The sequence below is a fragment of the Centroberyx affinis genome, unplaced genomic scaffold (assembly GCF_046629955.1).
Source record: "Centroberyx affinis isolate AG114_WGS23_722 - 3 ecotype Tasmania unplaced genomic scaffold, CSIRO-AGI_Caff_v1 ptg000292l_1, whole genome shotgun sequence".
Lineage (NCBI taxonomy): Eukaryota > Metazoa > Chordata > Actinopteri > Beryciformes > Berycidae > Centroberyx > Centroberyx affinis.
The window spans coordinates 181,723-209,650 of NW_027278971.1; the positions used below are offsets into that span (position 1 = coordinate 181,723).

Consider the following 27,928-nt stretch of genomic DNA (forward strand, 5'->3'; position numbering starts at 1 on the left):
CATTTAAAAATGTAGAATTGAGCCTCTGTTCCTGTAGGAATGTAAAATCAGTTTCCCCATTTGTGTTTATGTACAGTAAGCCAGAGATCCGGACTGGCTGAAAAGCTCAAGACTCTGCATTTCTGCTCTGTTAGCAATGCTATTTTTTTGTAGCGTGTGTCTGCTGTGTGTTTTGGATGTGTACTTGGAGTATGTAGTTGTTGTCTTTGTTTCTCTAGGTGGCTTTGATTGTTCTGTCTACAGACTGGAGCCTTCACCTCACTATGTTGATCACAATTCTCAGGATTATTTTCATTCAAATTCAGTAATATCTTTCAAATCCATCCATGATAAGTCAAAGTATTTCATGAGTTTCTAAATGAGAAACGTCACATTGTTGAGCTCAAACTTAGCTCTTTGGCCAAAAAAAAAAAAAAAAAAATTCAACCATTAGACTGGCATTTTTTGTTTAAAAAGTCACACGACTTCCCTGAAAGCATGGCTTACTCCATATGCTGCTCTCTGTGCCTGGACAGTTCATGCCATCCACCCTTCTGGTTCATTTTTTGTTGCACCATCATCCCATATTTGAACCACCACCCCCACCCATGATCACAAATATTTTCATTATTTATGCCTATATTTATGCTTATTATTTATGCATTTATTAGTCACGCATTTTAGTAATACTGTTTTATCATTGTCTTACGTTTTTAAAATTTCCATCCCATCTCATTTTGATGTCTCTATTTCCTAATGTGTGTCTGTTTCATTATCATCCTTTTTCCCTCTATGTAACCTGCCATTTGTCTTTGCACTCTCCTCAGCCAAATATAAGTATAATGGATATGTCAGATCACGTAAGTGTGTTTCTCTGTCCCTCTCCATTCTGCTTCAGCTCTCCCGGTGTTTAGACAGTAGTCGCCTCACTATGTCATGTCACATGATTAATACTGATGCTCTGCTTTGGTATTTGCTTTGTTTTCCCTTATACCTTTAGAATGTATTGCTAATATGTCTAATACAGACGCAAAGCGATAAGACAGTTTAATTACAGTTTAACCAGTGTTTTAATTCAATGTTTAATTCAGACATATTCTACCTTAACCTATTAATTTATTAAAACATGTTACATGTTGACATGAAATTAATTGCTTATTTAAAACTCCATAAGTTTTGAGTCCCTAATATTTATTGAATTGAATAGAAATTCTTTTGTGTTTGACCATATTATTTAGCTCTATGAAATATTCTTTTTGTATTGTGCTGCATCTAGCAGCAGATGGCGCTACAACACCAGGGAACAGTGGAAGTCAAAAAGAGGCTGGTGTTCGATTCAAAGCTGATTGCAATTTAGGTAAATCTTTGGTAAATAATTGTTAAATGCATTACTCTTTATTCTACTGGTTAAGAATAAATTTTAGTTTTGAAATGCTATTTGTCACTTCTAACTTTTTATATGTATATTTTTATTTCATGTATTTCTTATCATTAAGCAGATTGAGTTTGAAGACATAAAGACAGATTTTTTTATTTAAAAAAATCTTCTTTAGAATAATTACTGCCTCTTGAGTGTGATGGCAAAACTAAATGGATTGCAGTAGGCATAATATCAGAATTATTTTTACATTTAACCATACTAAGAAAACAAAAATGCGCGGCCTAAAAGGCTTTTTCGTGCAGTTTCAATGCAGATGTGGGTCAAAGCTTGCTCATACAATAAACACCATATAAGCGAAGCCAACTTAGCTCACATACAAAAGTAAACATTTTTATGTTATTCCTCTGCCTCATCATCCAGTTTACATTGGGTCACGGTGATCTGATAAGGCTTGCATGCACGACGGTGCCGTCATGTGATTAGCATTTCAGGAAGGGACAGTTGCCGTCTGGGTTGTTCAGAGTGCACAGTGGACCTGCCAGGGCGGGTGAGCGCGCTCTAACGCTGCGCGTGTTTGACAAGGGCCAGATGAATCCAGGAGCTATCGGTGGCGCCCCGTAAATCAAGGAGGCAGCTGACGGCTGGGATAAACGTCTGTTTATCGCCCGGGGCCACCCAACCATGCTCTCCCTACCAAACAACCAACCAACCAACCAACCACCCATCCTACCAAAGGGAGGAAAGTGCTCCGCCTCTCCCTGTCGACTTTACAAACAGATATTTGCCTCACCTCCCCCTCCTCTTGTAGTCCTCCCGCAGTTTGCCCTGACCCCTTCAATACATGCAGACATATGGGTTGACTCGGCAGCCTTAGTAGGAGTGTGTGTGTGAGTGAGTGAGTGTGTGTGTGAGTGTATGTTTGGTTGGATGGCTGGGTGGGCATCGGGTGTGGTATGCATGTATGTATTCAACACAGCAGGTGGCCCTGGCAACACTGTGATTATTACTGAAGTTACAGTAATGTTCTTATCAGCGTGATACAGTATAACAATAGGATGACTGGATTTTTGGTCTTGAAATAAAGATCATGTCCATACATAATCCAAAATGGATCATTTTCTCTAAATGTTTTATGATTAAAGTTAGGTTTTAAATTTGTAATATTATAAATTATTAGCTATAGTTTTAGATTTGTTGAAATGAAAGTAATGTGCTACACATTATGCTTGAGATGACACTGAACCTGATTTGGTTTGACTGGCTTTAGCCAGACAGTGTCTCTGCTTTGTTCTACCAGGCAGTGTAGCACAACTGAGTAAGGAAACTGGGAAGCCTCTAATTAATTCATGTTTGTCACGAATGCAAAGTAAATGTCATTTTGAACATTTCAGTTAAAGCGCATGCCAAGTGGATAAGTGACGTTAAATAAAAATGAAGTGTCAGCATCAGTTATGGGATAAATGAAGCCTGCTTTTATGGCATGCATTTTTGACTTTCAGAACTTACCTGATCAAAGGAGAAATTAATAGCCTACAAGGAAAATTGCAACCTTTTTCACAGAAACAAGTGTTTAATTCTTAAACAGTAAAATAATTATCAGATATTTATTTCATATTTATCTCACATTAGTGTATTTTTTTCTTACTTACACACTGGCTTGTTTACATTATACAATAAAAAGCTGAATTTTAATTAAAGCTGTTTTCCCCAAAAAACATATGCAGCTGTTCTAACCTTTATAAAGCTTTTAAACAAATATGGCATAAAATAACTTAACAGCTATTCTAACAACTGAGCACTAATACAGTGCTCTCTCTCACTGTTGTTATTCTCCATTGTTTGACAGTAAAGGATGAAGTTAGACCGTCTTTTCAAAACCGATCGATTAAAATCACCAACTGCACCTCCACCTCCATCACCTCAAATGCATTCCATCCCAACGCCCTGCACCCCTACCAGGACCCCCTGGTCAAGCCGGGCTCAACCAACATCCCCCTCGTTAATAACCGTAAAGGAAGCCTGCTCCCCGTGGGGCCGGGGCCTGGGGCCGACCCCTCGCGACTGCGCCTCAGTATCTCAGGCCCTGGAGACGCTCTGGCCAGAGCGCTGGCTGAGAGTCGGCTGAACCGGGCCCGCAGCCTGCCGGTGAAATACCGCTACCACCCCAGTAATGCCACGCTGCTCAGTCACAGTAGGCCCTGTAGGTTGCCCCTTTAGCGGGATGCATCAGTCAGTAACCCCGCCTGTCCTGTCCTACCATCTTGTGTTGTTTGCTGCATGAGGGTTCGCTCTGCCGGAGCTGCTGCTGTTGTTGCCGCTGCCGCTGCTGCTTTGCATGGATTTAGCACTTGTGCCTGCTAGTACAACAACCACTACTGTCTGGGTGACTTCCAAACTGTGGAGTGTTAAAGCTACTGAATATAGAATAGACAGAAAAGAGTTGCTTATCAGTATTTGTTTTCCAAAAAAAAAAAAAAAAATGTTGCAGGAGTTTTCACATATGCGGTGGAAGAGCTTCTCTTGCATTTGTTCTTTTTATTTTCCTGAGGACTCTTTTTTAATTAGAGACTGAGGTTTGGGGGCTGGAAATAAAACATATTTTTTTATTACTTAAAAGCTTTTTTACCCAGTGACTGCAAAACATTTATTTTTATTGTTGTGGCTCTAATTGAGAGGTGTTACGCTTTTGCTCTTAACAAATTTAAGTTTAAAACTGCAGGAGTCTGTGAAACAAGATGGCTAGGAATATATATTTTCTGATGTGATATTTTCAGTGCAAGTACATTAGAGAGAGAATTATTTGTAAAGTGGAAAGTGCTTGTGATATTAGCTATTCAGAATGCCCAATTGCATAAAGGAAATGTCAGAGAATGACATTTTATTAGAAGGCAAAGTCATATTTCTTATCTTTTATTAGCAGAATTAGGTGACAGTCTAGAATGGGTGCTCAGACAATAATGAAATTCCACATGCTTGGAATAGTCACAGCTTGCAGCGTGCACATTGATTTGCACTAATATCATGCTGTGTTATTGATTTCTAACCAAAGGACTAATATGGGTTTGAAGTGACGGTGGACTTGGCATTTGTGCTGGGAGAGTGCAGAGTGGATAAGAGTATCTGGGTGCCTGTCTGAAAGCTCTTGAAACTCACAGACAGTAGTGAAGATCAGACTGCCGTTAGCCAGACTGAAATCTTCAGACGGCTGGGCCTGGCCTCACTCTCGCTGCTCTTTTTAGTCCTCTCTGTCTGGGACTGTAGCAAAGTTTGACATTTTTTTTTGTTCTTTCACGCAGCAAAGAGTAGTTGACAGGAAACTGAACTTAAATCAGATCAAACTAATCTAAAACATCACTGTGGCTGTGGCTCAGCGTCCTGCAAAAGCTTAACACCAAAGTGTCAAACACAAAAAGGGGATATTTAATCTTACATGAGGTTCTGCAACTCATTTATTTTTCATTTAAAGTTTTAAGGCTAGTCTTGACCTTCTTCTACTGGAGGATGGTGTGCATTCGCTAGCTGCTTTCGATATTCATAGCCCACACTAATTCATACCCCGTTGGAGTGTTGTTTGGCCCTGTGAGAGCGCTGTCCTTCAGGGTGTGCTGAGTGCTAAGTGTTCTCATGGCATGGAGGTAGACCTGTAGAAGAGCCATCGTGCGCTTTAGCTACAACTGGAATGAGGGGGTGGGGATCAGCCGTAGAGTCATCCATTCAAAACAAAACAACCCACTCAAGAACCATCCTCATAACCTTCTTTTATCTCACTGTCATTGCTTTTGCCCGTGCCCCACTGACAATGACAGTCTGTGCCATCACATGGCGATTATTGCCATAGGTAAGCGCGGTCACTCTGATGCAGACTGCTAGAGGTCCAACCATGCAGAATTTATCGGATGTACTGAACAGATGCAGTAGTGTATTACTGTAGGCCCTGTAAAGTGTACATGAGAAGAACCAAAAATGGGGGTTTTGGGATGTGAGCCTTCGGTGACATTTTCAGGTCTTAATTGGTTTTTCTCCGTGGTTTTCTCCTGCCTTTCTCAGATTTACCTTTGTCCCTTACTAACGCTTTCTCTCTATATTTTGGAGTTCTCTCAATTTGACATTGTATTAATTTCCTTCTTTTGGTTTGCAATGATTGATTGAGTGTTGGCTATTTTTTTTATGTCAGGTCCAACACACATTTCCCAACCATCTATCCAGCTATTCTGACATTCTGTGCATGTGTTTGCAGTCGAAGACGAGCATCCATCAACTCTCTCGCCTAAAAAAAAGCAGCGCAACGGAGGGATGCGAAACTCACCCAACTGCTCACCCAAAATGATGAGGTAAGACGCTGATTTCATACTCCTTCCAGCCTTCAAACAGGGAGTGAGGGGAAAGATAGTCAGATACAGGGAAGAAGGGGAGGGAGGAAGGGATGGAGGGATGTGTGTGAGAGGTACTTCAGAGGCGGATGTTGCTGATGGTGGGATGGTGGGAGTTAGGATGGATGGGAGGGGGCAAATTAGGGGTGAAAGAAGAGGGAGGTAAGAAACTCTGTGAGAGAAAGAGAGCGGAGAAGCGCCCTGTTAGGCTCTGGCTGTTTAGGATGGCATGCTGTCAGCTGTTAATGACAGAGCTGAAATAATATTTCTGTCATGAAAAGAGGCTGCGAGGAGCCGTTTGAAAACTCCTCTGGCTTTAAAGTCCCAGCTGTCACCTCCTCCGGTCTGGTCCACATGTACTCCTTAAACAATGCTGGCACTAATGACACCAGCAACCAATCAGAGGGACCTGCATGGTTACTCTGCCCCGAGGCTACTCCTCTATTGTGGGAACCCCTGTGAGTACTGTTTCTGGTACTTAAGGCCATATGCGAGATGTATCATCACAATCAAATATGAATTCAAATATTACCTTCCTTTTATCCTGTCCTGTGAAATTAAATTGCCGTTAATTGATTTTGAAAGATAAAAGGGCCAGGTTTTTGTGCTGCCGTGGCTGTGAGACGGGGTTTGCAACACAACAGCGTGGAAAATACAGAGAGGGCAAGATCTGCGGATTGGGATGGCAGGGTAAAGGCATGGTGGCAAATATCTGAGAAGACAGGAACACTCACAGCTAAGTTGCCCGTCTCTAAATGAGAGTGAGTGTTATGGCCGTAATCTTTATGAATATACAATAGGAAAATCTAAATAGGGTGCTGTGTGGTTTTTGTCACACGCTCTTGTCTCTGTTGGTAGCTAAGTGTTTAAGTTTCTGCACGGTAGATTCAAAACTCTCTCTGTGTCTGAATTGTGTGGGGGAAAATAATAATGGCATTCTGAATCATATTAATAGATTTTTATGTATGGAATTCAAACGCCTAAAAGCCAAACACCATCACAGAAGAAAAAAAAAAATCAAACCAAGCACATCTTTATTTTATGTTCAATTGCTACAAACGAGAATGCTACTATAAATGAATTTCTATCTCATAACTTGTTTTTATTTTTGCTTTCAGTTGGTATAAATTGCTGTTATTGTGTAAAGCATTTTCCTTACATTCTTTTGGATTTACTTTGTAAGTCGGTCTTGCTAGCTTCCCTTAGGCAACATTCCTCCTACTGTACTAGCATGCCTGTGTGATTTTGTCCAGTATACTTGTCGGCCTCCCCCTCAGTTCTTCAGAAAAAAAAGCATTTAATAAGCCTTCACACTTGCCAAACCATTAGCCCAACATAGAGTCATACCCTTCAGTCTAGTTTGCAACAGAGCAACATTTGAGATGCCCTTGCTCAGAGGGAGCAAACTGTTACAAAAACAACTAGACATTGGCACATTTCCAGCTAACTGCTAGTTTAAAAGGGTGTTTAGTTTTGTTGCCTAACTTAAAGCACAAAACCTTTTCTTCTCATCCTCTTTTGCCTAGGAGATGGTCCCCGTTTGCCATGTAATATATGCATCTTTGCTTTGATCTCGCAGTGATAATAATTCTTGCGAGTTATTTACTCGGTTTTGAAAACGCTTCAAAGTGGTGTCAAAGTTTTCTCTGCTTTAGGGGTGCTTCTGTATTCTGCTGGCTCTTGGGTACTGAGATGACAGGTCCTCTGTTATAGGTGTAGATTTTTTTTCAAGTCCTAGCCCTCAGCAAAACATCAAATTACCCATCACAGTCCACAGCCCCCCTTCACAGCTGCCCCCGTCAACATATAACACCATATATATTAAACAGTTGTGCTTTACAAGGTGGATTTTATGCACAATGAAAAGTGATTGTTTGAGGTAGCCTTAGGGATACTTTATTCTACAAGCAAGGAGGGGGAAAACACAGTAGAGAGCTAGCAAGAGAGCGAGCGTATACTATATCAAGTACGGTTTTTACAGGACTTGCAGCCTGAAGGCCTTTGTAAATAAATAATGATCAACAGATTGGCTGTGGGTTTTTGAAAAGCATGCCTTTGTCAGTTTGCATGATGGGGAAAATTTTCAAAGCGAGAGGCTGCCTTCGTAGCCTGGCAGAGAGGGATTGGGGGAGCACGCCCATCCCCAGCTTGCGACTGCAGAGTGATACACTGGAATAACTCAACTCTGTTTGAAATATATACTAAGGGAGGGAGGGAGAGATGGAGGAAGGGAGAGGGAGGGAGTGAGAGACTGGGGTGAGACATGCTGTAAGGGAAATATTTGTCCTATATAAAAGTGCATCTAATACAGTAGCTTATCACGGTCAGTGGGAATATTTGCTTTATAATGTGATGGACGATGGCAAATTTATTTAGTGATGTTAATTATTTTTAAGTTCTAATGAGCAACATACCATGTTGCTCTAATTATTTCAAACTAATAAAAGCAAAAATGTTGTATTCTTAATTTTAATATGATCTTTCTATCTATCTATATATCTATTGGTCCTTTCTATGTATTTATGTATAAATTCATTTGTTTGATTATTTTGGTTTACACTCAGAGTGTCATTTAATCACAGTTCATATCCCAGTGGTCTACAGACAACAATGGTGTTCAGTGTTCATAGACATATGATCCCTTAGCTCAAGTAATTTCCCAGTAGCCAATCAGACGTGTCACTGCGCTAACGAGCTGCATCGCCACCACAGAATTAACGTCATTCCCGCAAACCCTTTTGACGGGTCACGACTTGCGACAAGCATCCGATCGCAGGGAAAAGTCACGGTGCCATCCGCGGCTGATATCCCTCGGGCGTGGCCGAGCCTCGTGGTAGGTTCAACCCAAGGCGGGGAGGAGGGAGGTGGGGGGGTGGGGGGGGGTGGGGGGGGGGGGGGGGGTGGAGGGAGGAGGAGGTGTGTGGAGCCCGTGACAGGCTGCCAGTCACACCGCTGACAGCTCTGTGAAAGATAGCTGTCTTGGCAGAGAGAGGTGGAGCGGCAGCCTGCCTGCATGCGCCAGTCAGCCCCTGCGTGGAGGCGAGAGGAGCTGAGCAGATTGAAGTGACGGGGGTGGGGTGGGGGGGATGGGGGGGTGGGGGGTAGGGTGGCTGGGGCTCCTGGAGTTGATTGGTGCAACACGAGGCTCTGGATGAAAGATTCAGGCTGGGTGTAAAAACACTAAATGCTGTCAGTGTTATTATCACCTGCACTAACTGATAGAGGGAGGCAAGGGGGGGGGGAGAGAGAGAGAGACAGAGAGAGAGAAAGAGAGAGAGAGAGGGTGGCTAATTGACAGCTTTTTTTTTTTTTTTTAGTTTTGCTTTTCTTGCGATGGCATGCAACCCAAATGCAGGCTGAAGGATGAGGCAACATCAAAGCCTTGTCAGTGAATGACAGTGTTGATAGAGGGTAGAGAGAGTGATACTGAGAGAGATGTATGTCAAATTCTTGAGATGCTTTCTCCTATATTACTCAAATGTCTGTCTCTCTGTGGTTGCCTCTTTTTGGATTTGCAGAGAGCTACTTTTACCGACGATGTCATTATTTGGGTTGGATTGTTTTAAATACAGTTCATTTGTATTGCTATAAATATGCAATGATTACTGGGGAATGGCACTAAATTCCTACAGTAGATTCTCACTCAGTCTTTGGGATAAAGTTTTGTGGATCGGCTCTAGAGGAACTGTGAGATCATGTCTTGTAGAATGAATGCAACCACAGGAGAGCCAGTATTACAGGGCTGACAGGAGCCCTTTCATGGTCAGTGTTACACCGGATAAAACTCAGCAGCCCGCTGCTGCGGATTAGCCTGTTTGGTTGTGACACGCTGTTGAAACATTAATGGCCATCAGTTGGGGAAGCAAAATGTGATTGGGCAAATTCCTGAAATATTTAAAGTGTGGGCCTGTTGGAGCTTTTACTGTTTGCGCTGCGTGGCGTCAGGAGCTGGGAGAGAGGGTAAAAGCTGGTAATTGGCCCTGTGTTGTCGTGCCATTCAGTCAGCAGCACTCAAGCCTTGCTGTCCTCCTCTGTCCTCTGTCACTGCTGCCACCAGGGTCCCTCAACTTTCTGATGACTTGACATCAGGGGCAGCGATGGACACTCTCACAGGACAGAAGGAAGGGGAGGAATGATGTGGCAGTTATGAATGGGAAGGGACTATATATTGTAGTAGGGCGTTTAACACTTTCGGAATGGGATGTACACTGAATACAGAATATTAATCGGTGGTGTAGACCACGAGAAACCCAGATGGTACTTTACCTCCCTCATGCTACCACTTATTGCAACTGGAGATGTGGTAATTTCAGAAAATGGTTAGCAAACCATTGGTCTAATGTTGATTTATTATCTTTTTCCTCAGCAGACACGATCCCCTACTAATTCCCGGAAATGAACAAATTGAGAATATGGATATGAACGTGAAGAAGTATGACTCGACAGGGATGTTTCACTGGTGCCCATCAAAAGACATCGAAAAGGTCATCCTGGTGAGTGAACATCTGAGGACTCACTGGAGTAATGAGTCAAGAGCTATTTAACCAGAACCTGTAAAAACATACTACAGCATACAGAAAATACATTGGTAAAGTTAAAGTAAGTATGCTCAGGAGCAAACGTTTCCCTCCCATAACATAGTAATACAATCACGTACTAATGTGTATTGAAATTTCTCTCACTGCCTCTCTGTTGTTTCAAGGTGAGTCAAATGTTTTCTTTATATACTCACCAAGGATCTGTGAACAGCATAATAAACTCCAGGCATGGGTTTGCACAAATGCTTGAAAGAGGCAGTTTGTAAGTTTTTAGGACTTCACCGCCTCTGGTGGACGTTTGTTTGGGCAAGGTCGGTGACATCCCTGCTAGCCACTCACTAGCTCCTCTATGCAAACCAAAATTCATGTAAACAAGCAGCACAGCCACAGTCAGCTATATTTTAGCGATTTAAGCATTTTTTGTTGTTGTTGTCTGAGCTAGACACCAGCGGCCTGTTGCACCAGTTAAACTTACGGTAAGTTCAAATATAGGCTAGTTTGAACGTACCGTTTGAACGATTGCACCAACTGAAATAGTTCCAACATAGACTTAAGTTACAACTTAAATCTTACACCTACCCCCTGTTTGGTGTAAAGTCTTCTGTAACGTATCCGTTTACATGGTGTATCGATTTCATAGGTGGGAAAACTTGCTGGAAGACCTGGAGGAACAAATACAATGCAGTTTACTTCGGCAACATGAAATTAGATCATTGAACTGATGAAAAACTACGCTAGCTAACAGTAAAAAAATCCACCCTATTAGTTAGGGATACACTGATTGATCAGCCACCAATTGGCCAATAAAAGCTTTAAAACAAGTTTGATTTGGCGGATCAGGAAAGAATTCCTTGGAAAGTATGAGCCAATTTGCGGCAGTCAGCAGAACATTAGTAGTGTAAGCAGTAAGCACCTCAGTCAGCAAGCACTCACTGACATGTAATTACTATGTTTGGATAAAACCTATGATTTATTTACACATGGATAGGTCATTCAGCCATAAAAATAATCTGTTAATCAGATTTTTATTATTTATGCTTGCTGTGCACTTTTACATTGATGTCATTGTTAGTAGAAAGTCTGGGTAAAATGCATCATTTTATTCAACGATTGATTTGATTTTGGCACACATATTATTGGCCACAGAAGGTGAAAACATCACTGTCTCTGACTGTGTCACAGTCTGCAACAATGTTTTGGTTAGTTGGCCCTTTAGTGTATCTTAAGTCTCAATGGTGCAATTAAACAAAGCTTTAGTGTCAAACTAACTAGTTTCAACATAGTGTTTAGTGTCGACTTTACACCTTAACTTGCAACAGAGGAGCTTTGTTTATTTATCCTCCTCAATTTATGACAGTGTTTTAGTTCTACTTATGTGCCTAAAATCTCACAAACTGCATTTTCGAGCGCCTGATTAAAACAGCTGTCCCTTCAAAAAGACCACATCACATATTTTGTTCTTTTTCCCTTAAAATCCTATTTCTGATTCTCCAATAAACTGCTTATAAACAGAATAGTAGTTAACCACTCATTAATTTACATTTTAAGTGTACATTCTACATATACATACAGTACTTTATTAATGTTGGACTAAATGTACCATTCACTGTAAAATTTTGAGTTTATCAATGGTTAACAAACTATTTAATATGGGTTTATAACAGTTTATAACTGTCTTTCAAGTGTTAAGATATTATAATTCATTACTTAACTTACTTAAGATTACCTGGTTTTCTGTTAACAACACCCATTTCTATTCTGTCTATTCTGTCAATCTGTTTGTCTCTGTGTGTCTCTTCCTCTCCTCTGTCTCCATCTTCTTCCTCATGCCTTTCTCCTCTTCTCTCCCCTCCCTCCCTGTGTCTTTCTCCCTGCAGACCCGGAGCGAAGCCTCCATGACGGTGTTGAGTGGCCATGTAGTGGTCTGTATATTTGGGGATGTCACGTCCGCTTTAGTGGGGCTGCGAAACTTGGTGATGCCTTTAAGAGCCAGCAACTTCCATTACCATGAGCTGAAGCCTATAGTGTTTGTGGGCTCACTGGATTACCTGCGGAGAGAGTGGGAAACCTTACACAACTTCCCCAAGGTGTCCATCTTACCTGTGAGTATGCCGCTTCACTGCCATGGGAGACCATTTTTAACCAGAGTCCGTGTTCCACTAACAGGGCATTGACATTTGACAGTTACATGCACATTGTAATCCTAAGAGGGAAGTGACTGTCACTTTGATTTGATCACAAATTACTCAATTGAATGATCATTCCATGAGAGCTCACTCCCCTCATCCACAGCAGTGACACATCCTGCGTATCCAAAATGGAGTTCATGTGAGCCACAGCTGCAGTGCCCATCACAGATGGCGTGGCTGGCTGCCTTAGAGCTTGTTAGGCCTGGCTTGACTGATGATCAGAAGAGAACCCCAAACACGGCCCTCAGCGCAGGCTAGCCTTTAGATTAGTCCACGTCTCTGATTCCCCGATGCCCAGTTAGATCAGTGGAATGTCATCGCCTCAAAACAAGAATACTTGTTAACTAATTTCCCAAAGCTCCACTCCGCTCACTCTTAAATTTGTTTTTCTCTCCCCATGTCTGTCTGTTCTCTGTGTTATGCTTCTCTCCGTCTCTCCCTCTCTCTCTCTGTTCTCCTCACCCTGAAGGGTACGCCATTAAGTCGGGCAGATTTAAGGGCTGTCAACATCAACCTCTGCGACATGTGCGTAATACTGTCAGCCAATCAGAACAATATCGACGATGCCTCACTGCAGGATAAGGAATGCATCTTGGCATCACTCAACATCAAATCTATGCAGTTTGATGACAGCATTGGGGTCTTACAGGCTAATTCCCAAGGTAAGGAGTGCCCTATTAGACTCCATGTGCACTGCTGCCCAAAGGGGACAGGCTGTGGCAGGGAGGGAAGATAGTACTCAAAGATGGAAAAAGAAGAGAGGAAAGGATTGGGGTGGGGAGGGGGGGGGCACAAGGACCATGAAAGAAAAAAACTGAGGGCTACAGGAGGAGGGATGGATATGTCATGATGCCAGGCACAGAGTCTGCTAAGTACTCTTAATTGAAATACTCTGCGAGTTTGTTTTGAGTGGCAGCAGTAAACTGATTTTACTATAACTCCCGAAGACATGCACACACAAAACATTGTGTTGATTGCTTCATCAAGCCTTTGAAGAGTGTTTACTCCACATAATTTTCTGATTATTTCAGTCTTGTCCTTGGTAATTACATGCTGCTAAACCTCCTTGATAATACTTTTTAATGATGTAATCAACGTGACTGTGTCATTTGATGTTGTTCCCCGTGATCTGGTGTCTGGCAGATCGTCTGGAACAGATTGTTGATGTTTGCAGACAAACACACGGGCCTGGCATCCCATCAGGCCTCATCATCATTAAGCAGCTAGTACAAATCACCAGGCAGGCCAATTCAGCTGCTCCTCATTAGTCACAACAAAACAGTCACACACACACACGGACACACACACGGACCCACACACACACACACACAGGCACGCACAAATGCACACTCATACACACGTTCATGTATGAATGCATGTACGCAGGCATGCACACAGTACACATACACACACCCATTCTTCATAGACATGCATGCACACACAATACGCCTACTCTAAGCACACACACACACACACACACACACACACACACAAACAGGTTATCCTCATCTTATCATTAGCCTGAAAGACATGGCAAGCCTTTAGCTCTCTACTGTTTAATGCCACCATAGTGACTGTTGCAAATACAAATCAAAGATGAAGTTCTAAGAGGCCATTATTTTTTTTAGTGCAAAGCACTTCCACATGTTTTAGGAGAATGCCAATGCTGTTATTTCTCCAGCCTTGAGTGAGTGATGTGCTGTCGATAGCAGTGCCACCGAGGCACAATAAGCAGGGGTAAATCTGAGAGCGCGCTGCTCTGGGGAGCAGTATTCACAGAAAGCCACCTCAATATGGAGGCCCACTAGCACGTATCCTCCCTCAGGTTCGATGGATGGAGCCTATTGTCATCAATGATTGGGTCTTACATCAACCACCGATTTCAGTGATAAATATTTCACTTTAGAAAAACACACATACACACATGCATGCACACATGCAATCATGCATACAACACAGAAACGCAGACACACACACACACACACACACACACACACACACACACACTCTGCTACTGTATCATAGGTATTGCTTTGGGGATTCCTTCCTCCTAGCGATGCTCCCATTCAGATGCCGTCTGCGGAATTTAAAACAAGAAGGTGCAAATGAATAAGTAAACATGTGCCTTCCTGGGGGAGAGCTTCTCACGGCTGCTGTAGCATGTAGTCAGCCACAGAGCAGAGCTGTGCCCGGGGGGCTACAGGGATAAGGGGGCATGTAACCCAGATCTCACTTGTCTACTGTACATTGCAGTTAAATAGACAAGGTTACAGCCTCACAGTACCAGCAGCCAGCCAGAGGGGGAGGCATTGGTTTGATCGGACTGCTTTTCAAACTCTGGCTTCTCTTTTTCGGGCAAGGTATAACTATGAAGAGTTCCAAAATGCTATTAAAAAAAACAAAAAAAAACAGAATTATCATCCAGTCTGTAAAAGGGTTATCATTTTATTGACTATGGACATGTTATCATCTAGCTTTTAAAAAATAACAATTTGTTTTAATTTTGTGTATCACTTTATAAGAGTATTGCAAGTGTTACTTTTTCAAAGTGTGGATAATTCATTTTGGAATTAATTCATATTTTCCTGTAAAACATACATTAGGCTTTTGGTTACATTAGATAAAACTAGTAGTTTCCAATTACTCTGGCAACAATTGAGTATTTTAAGTTTAGAAGATTAAGGTGATCAGGAGGAGAAGCACTCTAGCTTTGTCTTAGCAAGAGATGCAGCTCTCTATGTGGAGCTCACCAACTTACTGTGTAACTTCTGAGCTGTTTGTAACCTAACAGATTTTGAAAGCAGCTCAGCAGCAGGCTTCATGTATCCCTGTTTCCACCAACAATCATTTTCTGCTGTATACACTGTGCAGAATGGAGGATTTTCTTCCACAACGGCGTATAGTCTTCATGTTCACTATGATACAATAAGAGCAGTGTTTTAGAGGCAATATCCAAAACTTGCTGTCACTCTCCAGAGGAGTAAACATCATCCTTTATGGACACCGACAAAATGATGCTCGCACTGACTGAGCTTGTGCTCCCCGGTTGACTCAGAGTGTCAAACCTCAGCTATTTCCAAGTTTCAGTAATTGGCATAACAAGAGTTATGATTATTGCTGCTTCAGTTCAGTGTGTGCTTCCTGTTGCGTACTAAACTATTTGGTGTCTCTTCTGTTGCAAAGGGCTAGGAGATCTCTTTTGTAATGTGAGCGGCTCATTGAGTTTCTTGACAGAAAAGCACCGCCACACACGCACACACACACACACACATATACAACGCACACTCACACACGCACACACTCACACACACATGGAATTTGCAATCCTTTTAAAACTTTGTGACCTGAATATATTCCCTGCATTATGTTTCGTTGCTGTTGGAACTATAAGCTGGCATTTTGCTGTAGTCAGCACTAAATGATGGATGTCAAAACACAGTTGATGCATTATGCATATAGCATTACAGATTTAAGGTGTTTACTTGTCACTTTGTGGAAATGCAAAAATGTGAAGTCATGTGAATTCATACTCCTGTCACTTGCACTTGTATTTCATGGTTCTGAACCACGCCATTTCCGATAAAAGGTTTTCAGGATCCACTTCACCAATTTTATCGTAACAAAATGAACAACATATAAAATTTATATCTGCCCGTTGATGGAAGGCTGTGAATGCTAAATATGTCTCAGCTGACCCCTAAAAGCACAATATCCATATTGCACTTTTTAGGCAGGCGCCTTGTTCACTTCCCCTCCTCCTCCTTCCTTTTTTTCTGTCAATCCTCACTTTTTGAATGACACAGAAAGCACACATCAACAACTTCATCCTGAGTGAGCTGACATGCACTATGTATAATGGTACTGACGTAGAGTTCCGGGTCACATTCGTACACTTATGATACCAGTCGAGTTAAAGACACTAAGGAGAAATGCATGTCTGTCGCTTTTTTTTGCCTGAACTGTATTTTTCTTTACCTGAGTTTCAGCAAAATAATGAAAACAGATCCGCTTTGTTATGTTGGCTCCTGATGTGTTCTGTGTATCTGTATTTGCTGTTCAGGTTTCACGCCTCCTGGAATGGACAGGTCATCTCCAGACAGCAGTCCAGTACATGGCTTGGTGCGACAGGCTTCCGTCACAACAGGATCCAACATCCCCATCATCACAGAACTAGGTAACACGGTTTCTACCCACCTCTGCAGACGCTGCATGCCACACCAAGTGACTTCAGATCAACTCATTATTCATTTGCAGTGACATAGAAGCATAAAGCCTAGCCGAGACCTGAACATCACGCTATCGCCAAAAGTTCCAACACATTCATGGTCGAACAGACTTACGAATGCTTGCCGTGGAATTTTTGGTCACATTTATGGTGTTAGTTGCTTTGCCCAACTCAAGTTCATCCACTCTTGTATGTGGATTTTTGGATCTGGCTATTTTTTTTTTTTTTTTTTTAGCAAATGTTGGTATAGTCAGCTGCACGGATTGGAAAACATCGCAGCAGCACTGTGGACAATGTAGACTACTGTAACTCGGAAGATGTCAGATAGGCATTTTTAGGACTATAGTTACATCTCCTGCAATTTGTTCACTAATGCACAAGAGAAGCTCAGCCTGATGGAGAGGGCGAGAGAGGGAGAAAAAGAAAGGGAGTGAAAGAGAGTGAAAAGGTAGAGAAAAAACTGCCATGGTTGCAAAATGGGTCCATTTATTAATAACAATGGCAGTGGCTGTATTCCCGGTGGTATGGGGGACTCATGAAACTTTCAGATCTCTGAGGGCCCTGCTAAAGCACCAGAGACTGGCTACTCTATCTCCCCTGACCCAATTAGGGAGCATTGGAGCATGAGGCCAGCTAAGAAAAGGCCAGAGAGAGAAAGGAGCTACCTTATGTTACTTGTAGCGGGGCCAGCCATTACCTGCAGAGCAGCTCTCCCATTAGACTGCTGACCACATACATAATCATCAAGACTAGATGCTATTCATGTTGGAGTCATTGGTTACTGTCCAGGACTCAAATTCACCCCCTTAGAAGCTCCAGTATTGTTTCCCCACTTGCTCATAGCTAACGAATTTCACAGCTGCAGGAACACTAGATGTGATAACATTGTCCTTCACCTCCTCCCAGGAAGGGAAGGAGTGAGAATATGCAGAGGGGAGAGTAGCTGCACGTCTCATGTCTCACTGGAACCGTATACTGTAATTACGTTGTCAGTATATTCCGTTTACAGTGCCAGGACCAGATTAAAGTCAAGTTGAAACATAAAAACACTGCCTCATCGGAGTTGCATGATCAATTTTGTTGCGTGGCGCGTAAAGTAGGTGTGTTTATGGATAAGACCTTGTTTATCCCTTTCACTGTCTCACCATGAAATATTTTATTGTTGTTTTAGTAGTATAGCACAATGACAGGTCTGGCTTTGTAACTACTCTGCACTCTAATCTGCGGTGCTTTACTTTTAGATCATGGACAACCATGAATGTCTTGCAGTAATTCCTGAGTTGACATGAGTGGTCGGAGACAGCATAAATGCCTTTATTCCAGCCTTTGAAACTGTTTCAATAACGACACCATTTCTCCCCCTCTCTGCACTGTCTCATCACCATTAGCTAAACCTGGCAAAATACTGCCATTGGTTTCATTCAGTCAGGAAAAAAAAAGTGGAACCAACATACAAATGATAACAGAGCTGGGTAAGCCGAGCCTTTGTCCTCCACTGCCGTTCGTTCCCTCGCTCCGCCGCTCTCCTCCTCATCAGCTTGTCTTGATTTATCTGGCTGCAGTCAAGGCCCTCGCTGCTCCCATGGCTTCACTTTGAACACATTTTTTATTCTTCGTTCTGGTTGGAATTGACTGTCTTGTTTTGGCCCCTTTTTAATGATTTTTTTTTTCTTTTTGGTATGTTTTTTTTTTTTTTTTTTTTTCTCCAGTTGCGTTTTCAGAGCATCGCTAGGCCTTTGATCATGCTCAGTCTGTCCTTGTGGCTGTTTTCATAGCACACCCCCGCCCCCTCCTCCATACTCCCCCACCCACCCCCCGTTCACTCCTTTGGCCCAGGCCCGTTTGCATCAGCCCCTTGTCTCTTTGACTGACATTTCTGTTCCACAGCGCACAGGAAGCCTGGGAAGAAATCAAATTTCAAAAACAAAAAACTCGAGATCAAACCCGCTTTTAAGCTGTTTATTTATTTTTTTTATTTATTTTCCAGTTGCTTTTTTCTCCTCCAGACCATATCTCTGAAGCACAGATATTGGAGGAGTCAAACAAAAACTTGTGTGATGCTCTTTTTCAAATAAAGCTGGTTCTCAGACCCTTCACTGCCCACTGCTGCTAGAAAGTGAAATGCAATCTAAGGCAAAAGACAGGCGCTATAGGGAGTACTTGGTTATACTACCAAAGATGTTAGATTTTTTATTCTAGCTATGTCGTACATAAGAGACAAAAAAAACAACATTTTCTCCTTGTTATTTAAGTTTTGATTTCTTTTCATTCATACTGTATCAATCATATATTCATTTCATTTATGGGAGCTGGTTGTTATTAATCTTGAGATAGAAGAGTGTATTGTTACATGGCATTAACTTGACTTTCAGGGCACAGGTAAATATTTGAGATGCATATCCCAAAAGGCGATGATGTGACCAACACATTCATCAAGGGAAACTCTGAAATGCATGTTACTTAAGTGCATGACTTTCTCATATGAGAGTAGCCATTGTTGAAGTCTCACTTTTTACTGCATTCATTCAGTACAGTAAATCCAGAATTACTGTTATGCTATTTTTCGAGTGAAATATTTATATTTTGTTCTCCACCCAGCCTACAGAATGCTCGGAATGGTCACTGTCTCTTGATTGAGAAATGTTTTTGTGCGTGTGTGTGTTGCAATATACAGTACCTTTGTAGTTTTGTTTTCAAATGCTTGAAAAGGAACAAGGTGCAGTGGCTGCTGTGGTGCTAATGCAGGATAGACGTATGATTCATTCATGATTGGGGACTTCTACAATGGTTACCACTGTGTATGCTTAATACACGTGAATATTCTCTCCCAAAATAGTGTTTTGGTCTTTTAAATCTTTTAAATGTATCAAATGCACTCTGCATGTGATATACTGTAGATTTAATATTCAAAACCCAGTTATTTTTTTCTCTTTCCAAACACTTGCTTATAAAAATTGAACATTTTCATCTAATTTACCACACATATTGAAAGATGAATCCATCAACAATATTTCAACTTAAATCAAAAACATGTCAATTGTTTGGGGAAGAAATTAAATACTAGTTTAACTTAATGTAAAAAAAAATAGATACCAGCTGTTAAAAATGCTCAGTGTAGAAGCAGAATATAATGTGCATCTAATGTATCATTATATTGCAATTGTCTCTCTTAAGTTCATCCCCCTTGATCAATATACCTGAGACTTGTGTGGGCAATTGTCTGATCACTAAGATCCTTCCAAATATTTTCAAAGGTGACTTGAAAAAATCTATTAAAAAAAATCTATTATTTATATAAGAATATTTATTCATGAACTCTCAGGTGTGTTGGTGTATGTGTATGTGTTTGACTCGTTCTCCTGCGTAGCGCCCGTCTCTAACTCAGCTGCGTTTCCCTCTCTCAGTGAACGACTCAAACGTTCAGTTCCTGGACCAAGATGATGATGACGACCCAGACACTGAGCTGTACCTCACTCAGCCCTTCGCCTGCGGCACCGCCTTCGCTGTCAGTGTACTCGACTCCCTGATGAGCGCGGTGAGTACTCATACATACTGGATGCTGTATTGGAATTTCTTTTTTCAAATCCGATTTTGATGATTATCACCATTTAATTTTTACTCCACTTTTTAATATTTGGATTTCATTATTACTTTGTGTCAGCCGTTACTACAAAGCATTAGTCGGAATTTTAAAAAGAAGAGAAGATGAAATCTCATGGCAAGTACAAGTCTTGCAGATGCAACGCCCTACTGGGGAACAGTTGCATGTTGTTGCACTGGTAGATACTGTAGCATGAGGGCAAGAAGTGAGGAACTTTGAAGTGAGTCAGCCTGGAAAGATGCACCTGAGAAAATGAGAAGGCAGCAACCCCAGAATGGAGAGAATGAAGGTTGGTTGCTTTGTGCAACATGTAAATGAAGTGTGATGACACTTCATGTACAACCGATGTCAGTGTTTGCTTCTTTGCTATCTATTATTCTACTATTTGACATATCATTCTAGTGTTTGACGACTATCTGATCGTCTCTGGATGATAATTCTTGGATAAACACAAAGGAAATCAGAAACCTATTTCCACTGTTGTTCCTGTAAAGTTCATGGTAACACACAGAAAACAATCATTTTGCAGATGTATCAATAGTTGCTATTAAAGAGCAGAACACTACAGATTTTGCAGTCTGTGTAAATCAACACACTCCAGCACCCTCTCAGTGAAGAAAAATGGGCTAATTTGAGAGATAACTTGCATTAGATGCAGGCTCTGGCATTCCGAGTCGGCAGAAGTTGGTAAATGAAATGGCACATTGATCAGACATCGCTGCCAGCTCCTCTGACATCAAAAGGGAAGTTGTTGGCACCACTCATCCAAAGTGTTATGAATTCAACTTTCAAGAGCCTTATTAGATCTTTTAACAAGGTAAGTGCTGAAGGTTGGCTTAATGGCAATGACACAAGCCGGGCTATAACAGGCCAGAGAAACACTTTCATCTTTTGACAATGTCATCACTGTGCCGAAGATAAGATAAAGGAGAAGGAAGAAAAAAAAATCCTCCTCTACACCTCATTTTTCCTCTCCCCGTCTCATGGCCAACTGTGTGTTTCCCTTCGGCGCTGTGATGGCTTAATTCCAGCGGCTCTCTCGGTGAGTGAGGGGTTAGAGGGGCGCGGAGAGCCGAGCGGAGCGGGGAGTAGAGCAGGCGTCAGCTGTAGTCTGGCACCGGTCAGAGGTGAGGCCAGCTAATGGACAGTGCTCATCCATCATGAGGCTCCGCAGGCCTGTCAGGAGCCCAGGGAGGGGAGCTGCCACTCTGGCCCGGCTGCCGAGTGACATCGCCTGTCTTCACACACAGGAAAAGCGGGTCCTGATCGGCTTGAAGGACAAGAGAACCTGACACCCGCAGAGCGCAGTCAAATCACTGTTTCACAAGGGAAGGAGGAGATCATACAGTGTGTAGGACAGTGTTCACAGAGGAAAGGATAGATGGTGCTGTGTTGAAACAGCAGTACACTACTATGGTGTCTTATATTCCAGTGTGGATCCAGCATCCCCTATGAACATCAAAATATCCATCATAGTATGCATGTTATTTGTCCAGCTCTATCTCTGAATTTCATGAACAAATGTGTCGTTATCATCGACATTGTGAGGCTGTGTTTACTGTGAATTATTAAAGCTGCTGAGTATATGCCATCATAGGAGTGGTGCACAAGAGGAAGGCCTCTGTAATTGCAGCGGCCTGTCTCCTCACCTCCCAGTCAGGACTATGTGAAGCGACAGGCTGGGGGTCTAGATAACAGGGGCGGCGCCATCTCCCCACATCTGCCACCTCTCTACTTGTGACTCTAATGGCATCTGCTTACGGATATCCCTTCCTATCTCCCCAGACATACTTCAACGATAATATCCTCACGCTGATTCGGACGCTGGTCACCGGGGGAGCCACACCGGAGCTGGAGGCTCTGCTGGCTGAGGAGAACGCTCTGAGAGGAGGCTACAGCACACCGCAGACGCTGGCCAACAGAGACAGGTGTCGCGTTGCCCAGCTAGCCCTCTACGACGGGCCCTTTGCCGACTTGGGGGTAAGTGGATGTTTAAACAGAGATGACACGTTTTGGCACTACCCGGCAGCGCACATCTGGCCGCCTCCGCTCCTCGCGGCCCTTAATCCGATGTGAAGAACAGTGATCACGCAACGCAGGCCGTGGTGGGCGGAGAGAGGAGAGGGGCTTGGAACGAACAAAGTGTACCTCTGAGAAAATTCCACGACTTTTGTGTTTAATTGGTTACATCCTTATTTTTCTAGTTAGCGTTACATTTTTTTGTTATTGTTACAATGAGATTCCAATTGTGGAATGTGTGTTAAAATGAAAGGAGGTGATTTTGTCTTTTCTTGGATGAATTATTGCATATTTTGAAAACATTACTTATAGTTCCCATTGCCAACATATGGAAGGCCCTCATATGCAAAATATTCTCTGCAAAATGTTCTCTCCGCGTTAAGCAAAGCGGAACATTTAATTTGCGCCCCAACTTTACAAAGAGCTGTATTTACTGGCATTGAGACAGGACATCAGGCTGACCTAACACACACTCATGGTGTCTTTGTTCTGTTGTTTGTCAGGATGGCGGCTGCTACGGGGATTTATTCTGTAAAGCACTGAAGACGTACAACATGCTGTGTTTTGGAATCTACAGATTAAGAGACGCCCATCTCAGTGTGCCGAGCCAGTGCACAAAACGGTAACATCTGCCTTCTCTCCGTATCAGTAGTATAGTATAAAATGAAAAAAAAATGTTTGAATTGATCTGTTTTATGTCTGTAATATTGTATAGGAATATTTGGTCTAAACACATGCTTCATGTAGACAGGATTACCTCTCCTTTTGTTAACTAACATCATGCATATATGCAGTATCTTTCATATATTGTTCTTCATATTCTCATATTCCTCTCATTTGTTATATATTGTATTTACATTGGTATTTTTTATAATGTTTCACTTAATTCATACTGCACATCTTTCACATTCTTATTTGTACCAGTAAGTTCTACTACTTCTACTATTGCTGCAATTTTACACACCTTCTAATTCTGTAATCCATTCTGTTTTCCTACTTTCATCCATACATTTCTCTTTATTATCTGCTAGTGCTGAAATTAGTGCTTGAATATGTTCACAAACCCCCCATTTCCTCTGTTCTTATTCATACACTATTTTTCTTTGCCGTATCCGTTTACTATTTGCTGCTGGGTAGCGGCCCAATTTCACCCCACGGATCATTAACGTTTCATCTTATCTAATCTTATCTTCCACCCCATATGTTCAGATACGTGATCACGAACCCGCCGTATGAGTTTGAGCTGGTGCCCACGGACCTGATCTTCTGCCTCATGCAGTTCGACCACAACGCGGGCCAGTCCCGGGCAAGCTTGTCCCACTCTTCCCACTCCTCCCATTCCTCCAGCAAAAAGAGCTCCTCCGTCCACTCCATCCCCCCCACCAACCGGCAGAACCGCAGCAGCAAGACCCGGGAGGCCCGCGACAAACAGAAGTACGTGCACACACACAGGATCCACACGTTTAGGATATTCTTAGTGGGCATGTTTAGTGTATTCTGCCTGACTGTGTTTTATCTGTATTTTATAGGTGTGTGTAAGTGTGTGTGTGTGTACAGTATGTGGTGGACACATGCACTGTTGAATACCGTATGTTGTGTGTTTGTGTTTTGTTTGTGTGATTCGTGCTCAGTGTCCATGCCGCGTTTGTGCGTTTCCTCCATAATCATCTGCATGCGGTCTTTGCTCTCACATCACAGCAACCATTACATGGCATTAACAAATTGGTAAAGTCAGTGTGTGGAAAGGTAAATGTACTGTAGTTAAAGACAGTTAGTTTTTTTAGTGTATAAGTACATGGCATTGCAAAAGTAAAACCATGCAATCTCACTTTTTTCATCGATTGCACAGCCATAGTGGTTGGAAACAAGCCTACAGTAAGGCTCTATGAAGCCTCAACCACATCCAAATAAAATAACACAATACACACATTCATTCTTGGTCTACCTGTTTTATCTGTCTTAATATTCAGTTGTTTATGTGTCTGACTCCTTTGATTAATATGTGTATAGTAAATAGCTGTTTTTATGTTGAAAGTGTGCTTTGATATTTGTTCATATTAAGCACTCATGATCAGTACATCATGATCATGGATGTAATGTATTGTGATTGATTTAGCTGTATTATCTATACCTGATAATGATTATTAACCACATTGGGCCAACATTACTGATACGCTGTTACTCATGAGATCATCCCTCATTAGCAGTGTCGATATTTTGTTATTCATAGTGCATATGTACTGCTTTATTGCATGTCCATGTTGGTAGCCCTCTATCGTAGGCTCTTATTTCCCATTTCTGTTTATTATTATACAACAATTTGAAATACATTTTAATTTTGGTGAAATATTTTGAACTACATGCTATATACGACTTATTCTCCCCCAAAATATACACTTTGAATTTCATTTTCATTTGGGAGAATAAATGAATACATCTACTGAATTTTGAAATCGTGACATATTCTAAAAGCATGCAGATTTGTTACGATCGTACTCTGAATGAAGAATTACTGAATGGTAAATGAAAAGCCCTTTTAATACATCTAAAAATCAAGATGTATGATAACGCCTAAATACTTATGTAACTTACAATATGCAAGCCTTAGTGGGACTAATAGATATAGTCATATGTCAGTTGTGTATTTGCCTTGTAGACTGTAAATACTACTTACTTACAGTAGATTACTTACCTCTCTTTCTGAAGTGCAACAAGGATGAATAGAATGGGCCAAGGTATGCAAGTTAACGATTCTGCATGACTTAGCAACCTTTACATGGGGTTACAGTCATAACTGTGTCCTTTGTGGATATTGTTATGACAAGGGGAGTTTGTCTTCTTTATTTTTTTCTTAAGATATTAAGTAAACCATGCCTCAGTTTAAGTTTTGCTTTCGTCTGGAAAGCAAAATGTCTGCCGCTGCTCCTGCCTCCTCCCTGCCATGATCAGGACCATCTCCACATTGCATGAGGTTAAAACTACCCCCCCCCCCCCCCTTCTTTGTGCTTTTACCTCAATTATTGAGTTCACTTGATGACATGAGTTTTATTTTCCTCCAGACAGATCCCTTTTTTTCCTCCATCATTTCTTTCAATCATTTATCATGCCTTTTTTTATGATTTATTTCAACTTGAGATGGTTTGCACTGTGTGAGAGGTCTGTGTGTTTGCACATCTTCCTTCCTGAATGCTATCAGATGACTGTAGCAGACTTAGTTTTCAATGTCATATTTATACTCTCATGGTTGAGCAGGTTATTATTGTATCAGCATCAGCATAAACCACAGAGTAACAACATGTTGCCACAATCCAGACTGTACAAATCCAAGGCACACAAGCCTTTACAGATCACACCTCACATGTAGGTCAGGCTGGTTCAAATCCGCCTGATGCAGACAAATTGCTTACTTCTTCACTGAACTTTAAGAAAGTCTGTCCAGCCCTGTGCCATCGGTCACACCAAGAAAGTGGGAGGTGTGACGAATTTAAAGTCTAAATTGAAGGGGGATATGAGTCTGTAAGTTCCCTCCTCGTAACCCTGTGCACCTGATATGGTGGTTTGAGGCGACATCACTTACTTCACCGTATCAGCAGCGAGACTCGGGAGAGAGATGGCAGACATCTTGCTTCACCTCAGGCACAATTCTACACATCAAATGCCTGTGCTGTAACACACGGCCCCGCAGCCTTAAGCCTGCTGACACACACACAAGCCCACACAAATGAACTGCCACACATTCACGTCTGCATGTACATGAACACACATGTACGCGCCTACGCACACACACACACGCATGCGCACACACACACGCGCGCACACACACACACACACACACACACACACACACACACACACACACACACACACACACACACACACACTGTTTGCTCCACATAGCAAAGTTAAAATTTGATATTACAACTTCACCCAAAAGGAAATGACATCTCGAATGGCATTGCCGATGCCTGTGAAGTGCTGGGAGAGAGTTTACAAACTTCTGACAGCTGGCATACACCCCTCCCTCTCCTCACACCATGCCCAGAGACAGTGCTCCCACACCCCCGTCAAACACTTGAAGAGATTCTTCCCAAAATGACATATCCACCACTTCAAAATCTGACATCTTCCCTCACAACATGATTGCTGGCATGAAAGTAAAACTCAGTAAATTAAGCTATCCTATACTGTGTAAGTTATTAGTTATTTTAATAATTTTGCTCACAAGATAGTTACATTTTAAATTAAGTTACTGAACAATGTTCTTCAGAATCTAAAATGGATATATGGTGTTTTGGAATAAAACTCTTAATTTTGAATAAGCATTCTGACAGATTATGTCATATTATGTCCATCTATTTACACAACTGTAGATAGCGATTATACCTTGCCAATTTAAATATAACATATCCTGGTGTACCAGAACACAAACTTAACTGTACCTCATGCCACTCTATTATGGTTTGATGCTGATTATGAGAAATGCCATGCAAAGCTACCACTTAAACTGAGGCAGTATGGTTGTAAATAATACAATGTCGACAGTTTAAAACTAACTCTGCCTTTCTCTCCCTTTCTCGCCTCTTCAGAAAAGAAATGGTTTACAGATGAACCAGAAAATGCCTACCCACGGAACATTCAGATCAAGCCCATGAGCACTCACATGGCCAACCAAGTCAACCAATACAAATCCACTAGTAGTCTGATTCCACCAATCAGAGAAGTTGAAGATGAATGCTGAACACCAGGTCCCTTGTTGACTCATGAGAAATCTGGATGCTCTTTCAAAAGAGATGGCAAGAGATTACCGATGAAGGAGTGATGAAGATGACGGTGATGTTGACGGTGGTGGTGAAGACTGACACATTTCTCCTCACTCTCATTCTTCTGATTAAGGGTTGAACAGGAACACAAACTGGAAGGGACCTCCTATGTGTATACCTTTAATGTTACTTCCATGCTCTTGGACATTGTTTTATTTATTAATGTATCCATAGAGATGTACATAATGACAATCAAATAAGGATTGTACAGCCCCTTCCCCCTAGCACTTTTTTGGAATTATTTTAAGAGTTGAGAGAAAAAAAAAAAAAAAAGTACTTCCTGTAATTCTTTGCAATAGTTCACCTCTTCGTGTGACCAGACTCCATGGCTAAGGCGAAGGAGGATGAGGGTTGCAGCGATAAGCTGATCATATCATCTCCCAAAGATCCACCCAGATGTGTCATGTCAAACCAGCAGGGCTCATCAGGCTCATATCTCCTGTCTGCTTCTGTTCTATTTGCACTAAAACTGATCAAGTTGCTTTCAACAGAACAACTTGAAACTTCAGATTTCCCCCGAAAACGTCTCTGAAAGTGAAGAGGAAGGAAGGAAGAAAGGAAGGAAGGAAGGAAGGAAGGAAGGAAGGAAGGAAGGGCTGCTTGGCTTCGGAGGCATACTATCTTGTTCTTAGGTTGGAACATCATGTCATTGCTTAAGGTATGCTGCATCACCGCTGAATAATCATGTTGAGTGAGTGCATTCCAGTCCTGCAGAGCAACATCATATTGTAAAACAGTAGTGTAAAACTCAGAGAATGATGCGCGGTGTTGGCATACACTGGCTGAAAGAGAACCCTGTACCTACA

The 27,928-nt window shown here is 41.9% G+C and overlaps 1 protein-coding gene across 3 annotated transcripts in view; it reads left to right on the forward strand.

Annotated features, from left to right (window-relative positions):
* The window catches only part of kcnma1a (potassium large conductance calcium-activated channel, subfamily M, alpha member 1a), a 138,950-nt gene extending 111,792 nt beyond the window's left edge, over window positions 1-27,158 (forward strand). Inside the window, exons 20-30 of one of the 3 annotated variants that reach the window (XM_071514998.1) lie at window positions 5,598-5,691; window positions 10,100-10,223; window positions 12,146-12,370; window positions 12,927-13,119; window positions 16,518-16,631; window positions 20,087-20,217; window positions 22,069-22,263; window positions 22,806-22,924; window positions 23,512-23,736; window positions 25,009-25,037; window positions 26,889-27,158. In XM_071514998.1, coding sequence (XP_071371099.1) covers window positions 5,598-5,691; window positions 10,100-10,223; window positions 12,146-12,370; window positions 12,927-13,119; window positions 16,518-16,631; window positions 20,087-20,217; window positions 22,069-22,263; window positions 22,806-22,924; window positions 23,512-23,736; window positions 25,009-25,037; window positions 26,889-27,040 — 1,601 coding nt within the window. In that variant the 3' untranslated portion in view covers window positions 27,041-27,158. Of the gene's footprint in view, window positions 1-5,597; window positions 5,692-10,099; window positions 10,224-12,145; window positions 12,371-12,926; window positions 13,120-16,517; window positions 16,632-18,070; window positions 18,155-20,086; window positions 20,218-22,068; window positions 22,264-22,805; window positions 22,925-23,511; window positions 23,737-25,008; window positions 25,038-26,888 lie in introns of all 3 variants that reach the window. The other 2 variants (XM_071514999.1, XM_071515000.1) reach the window with 2 other exon arrangements.
* The last annotated feature ends 770 nt before the right edge of the window (window positions 27,159-27,928 follow it).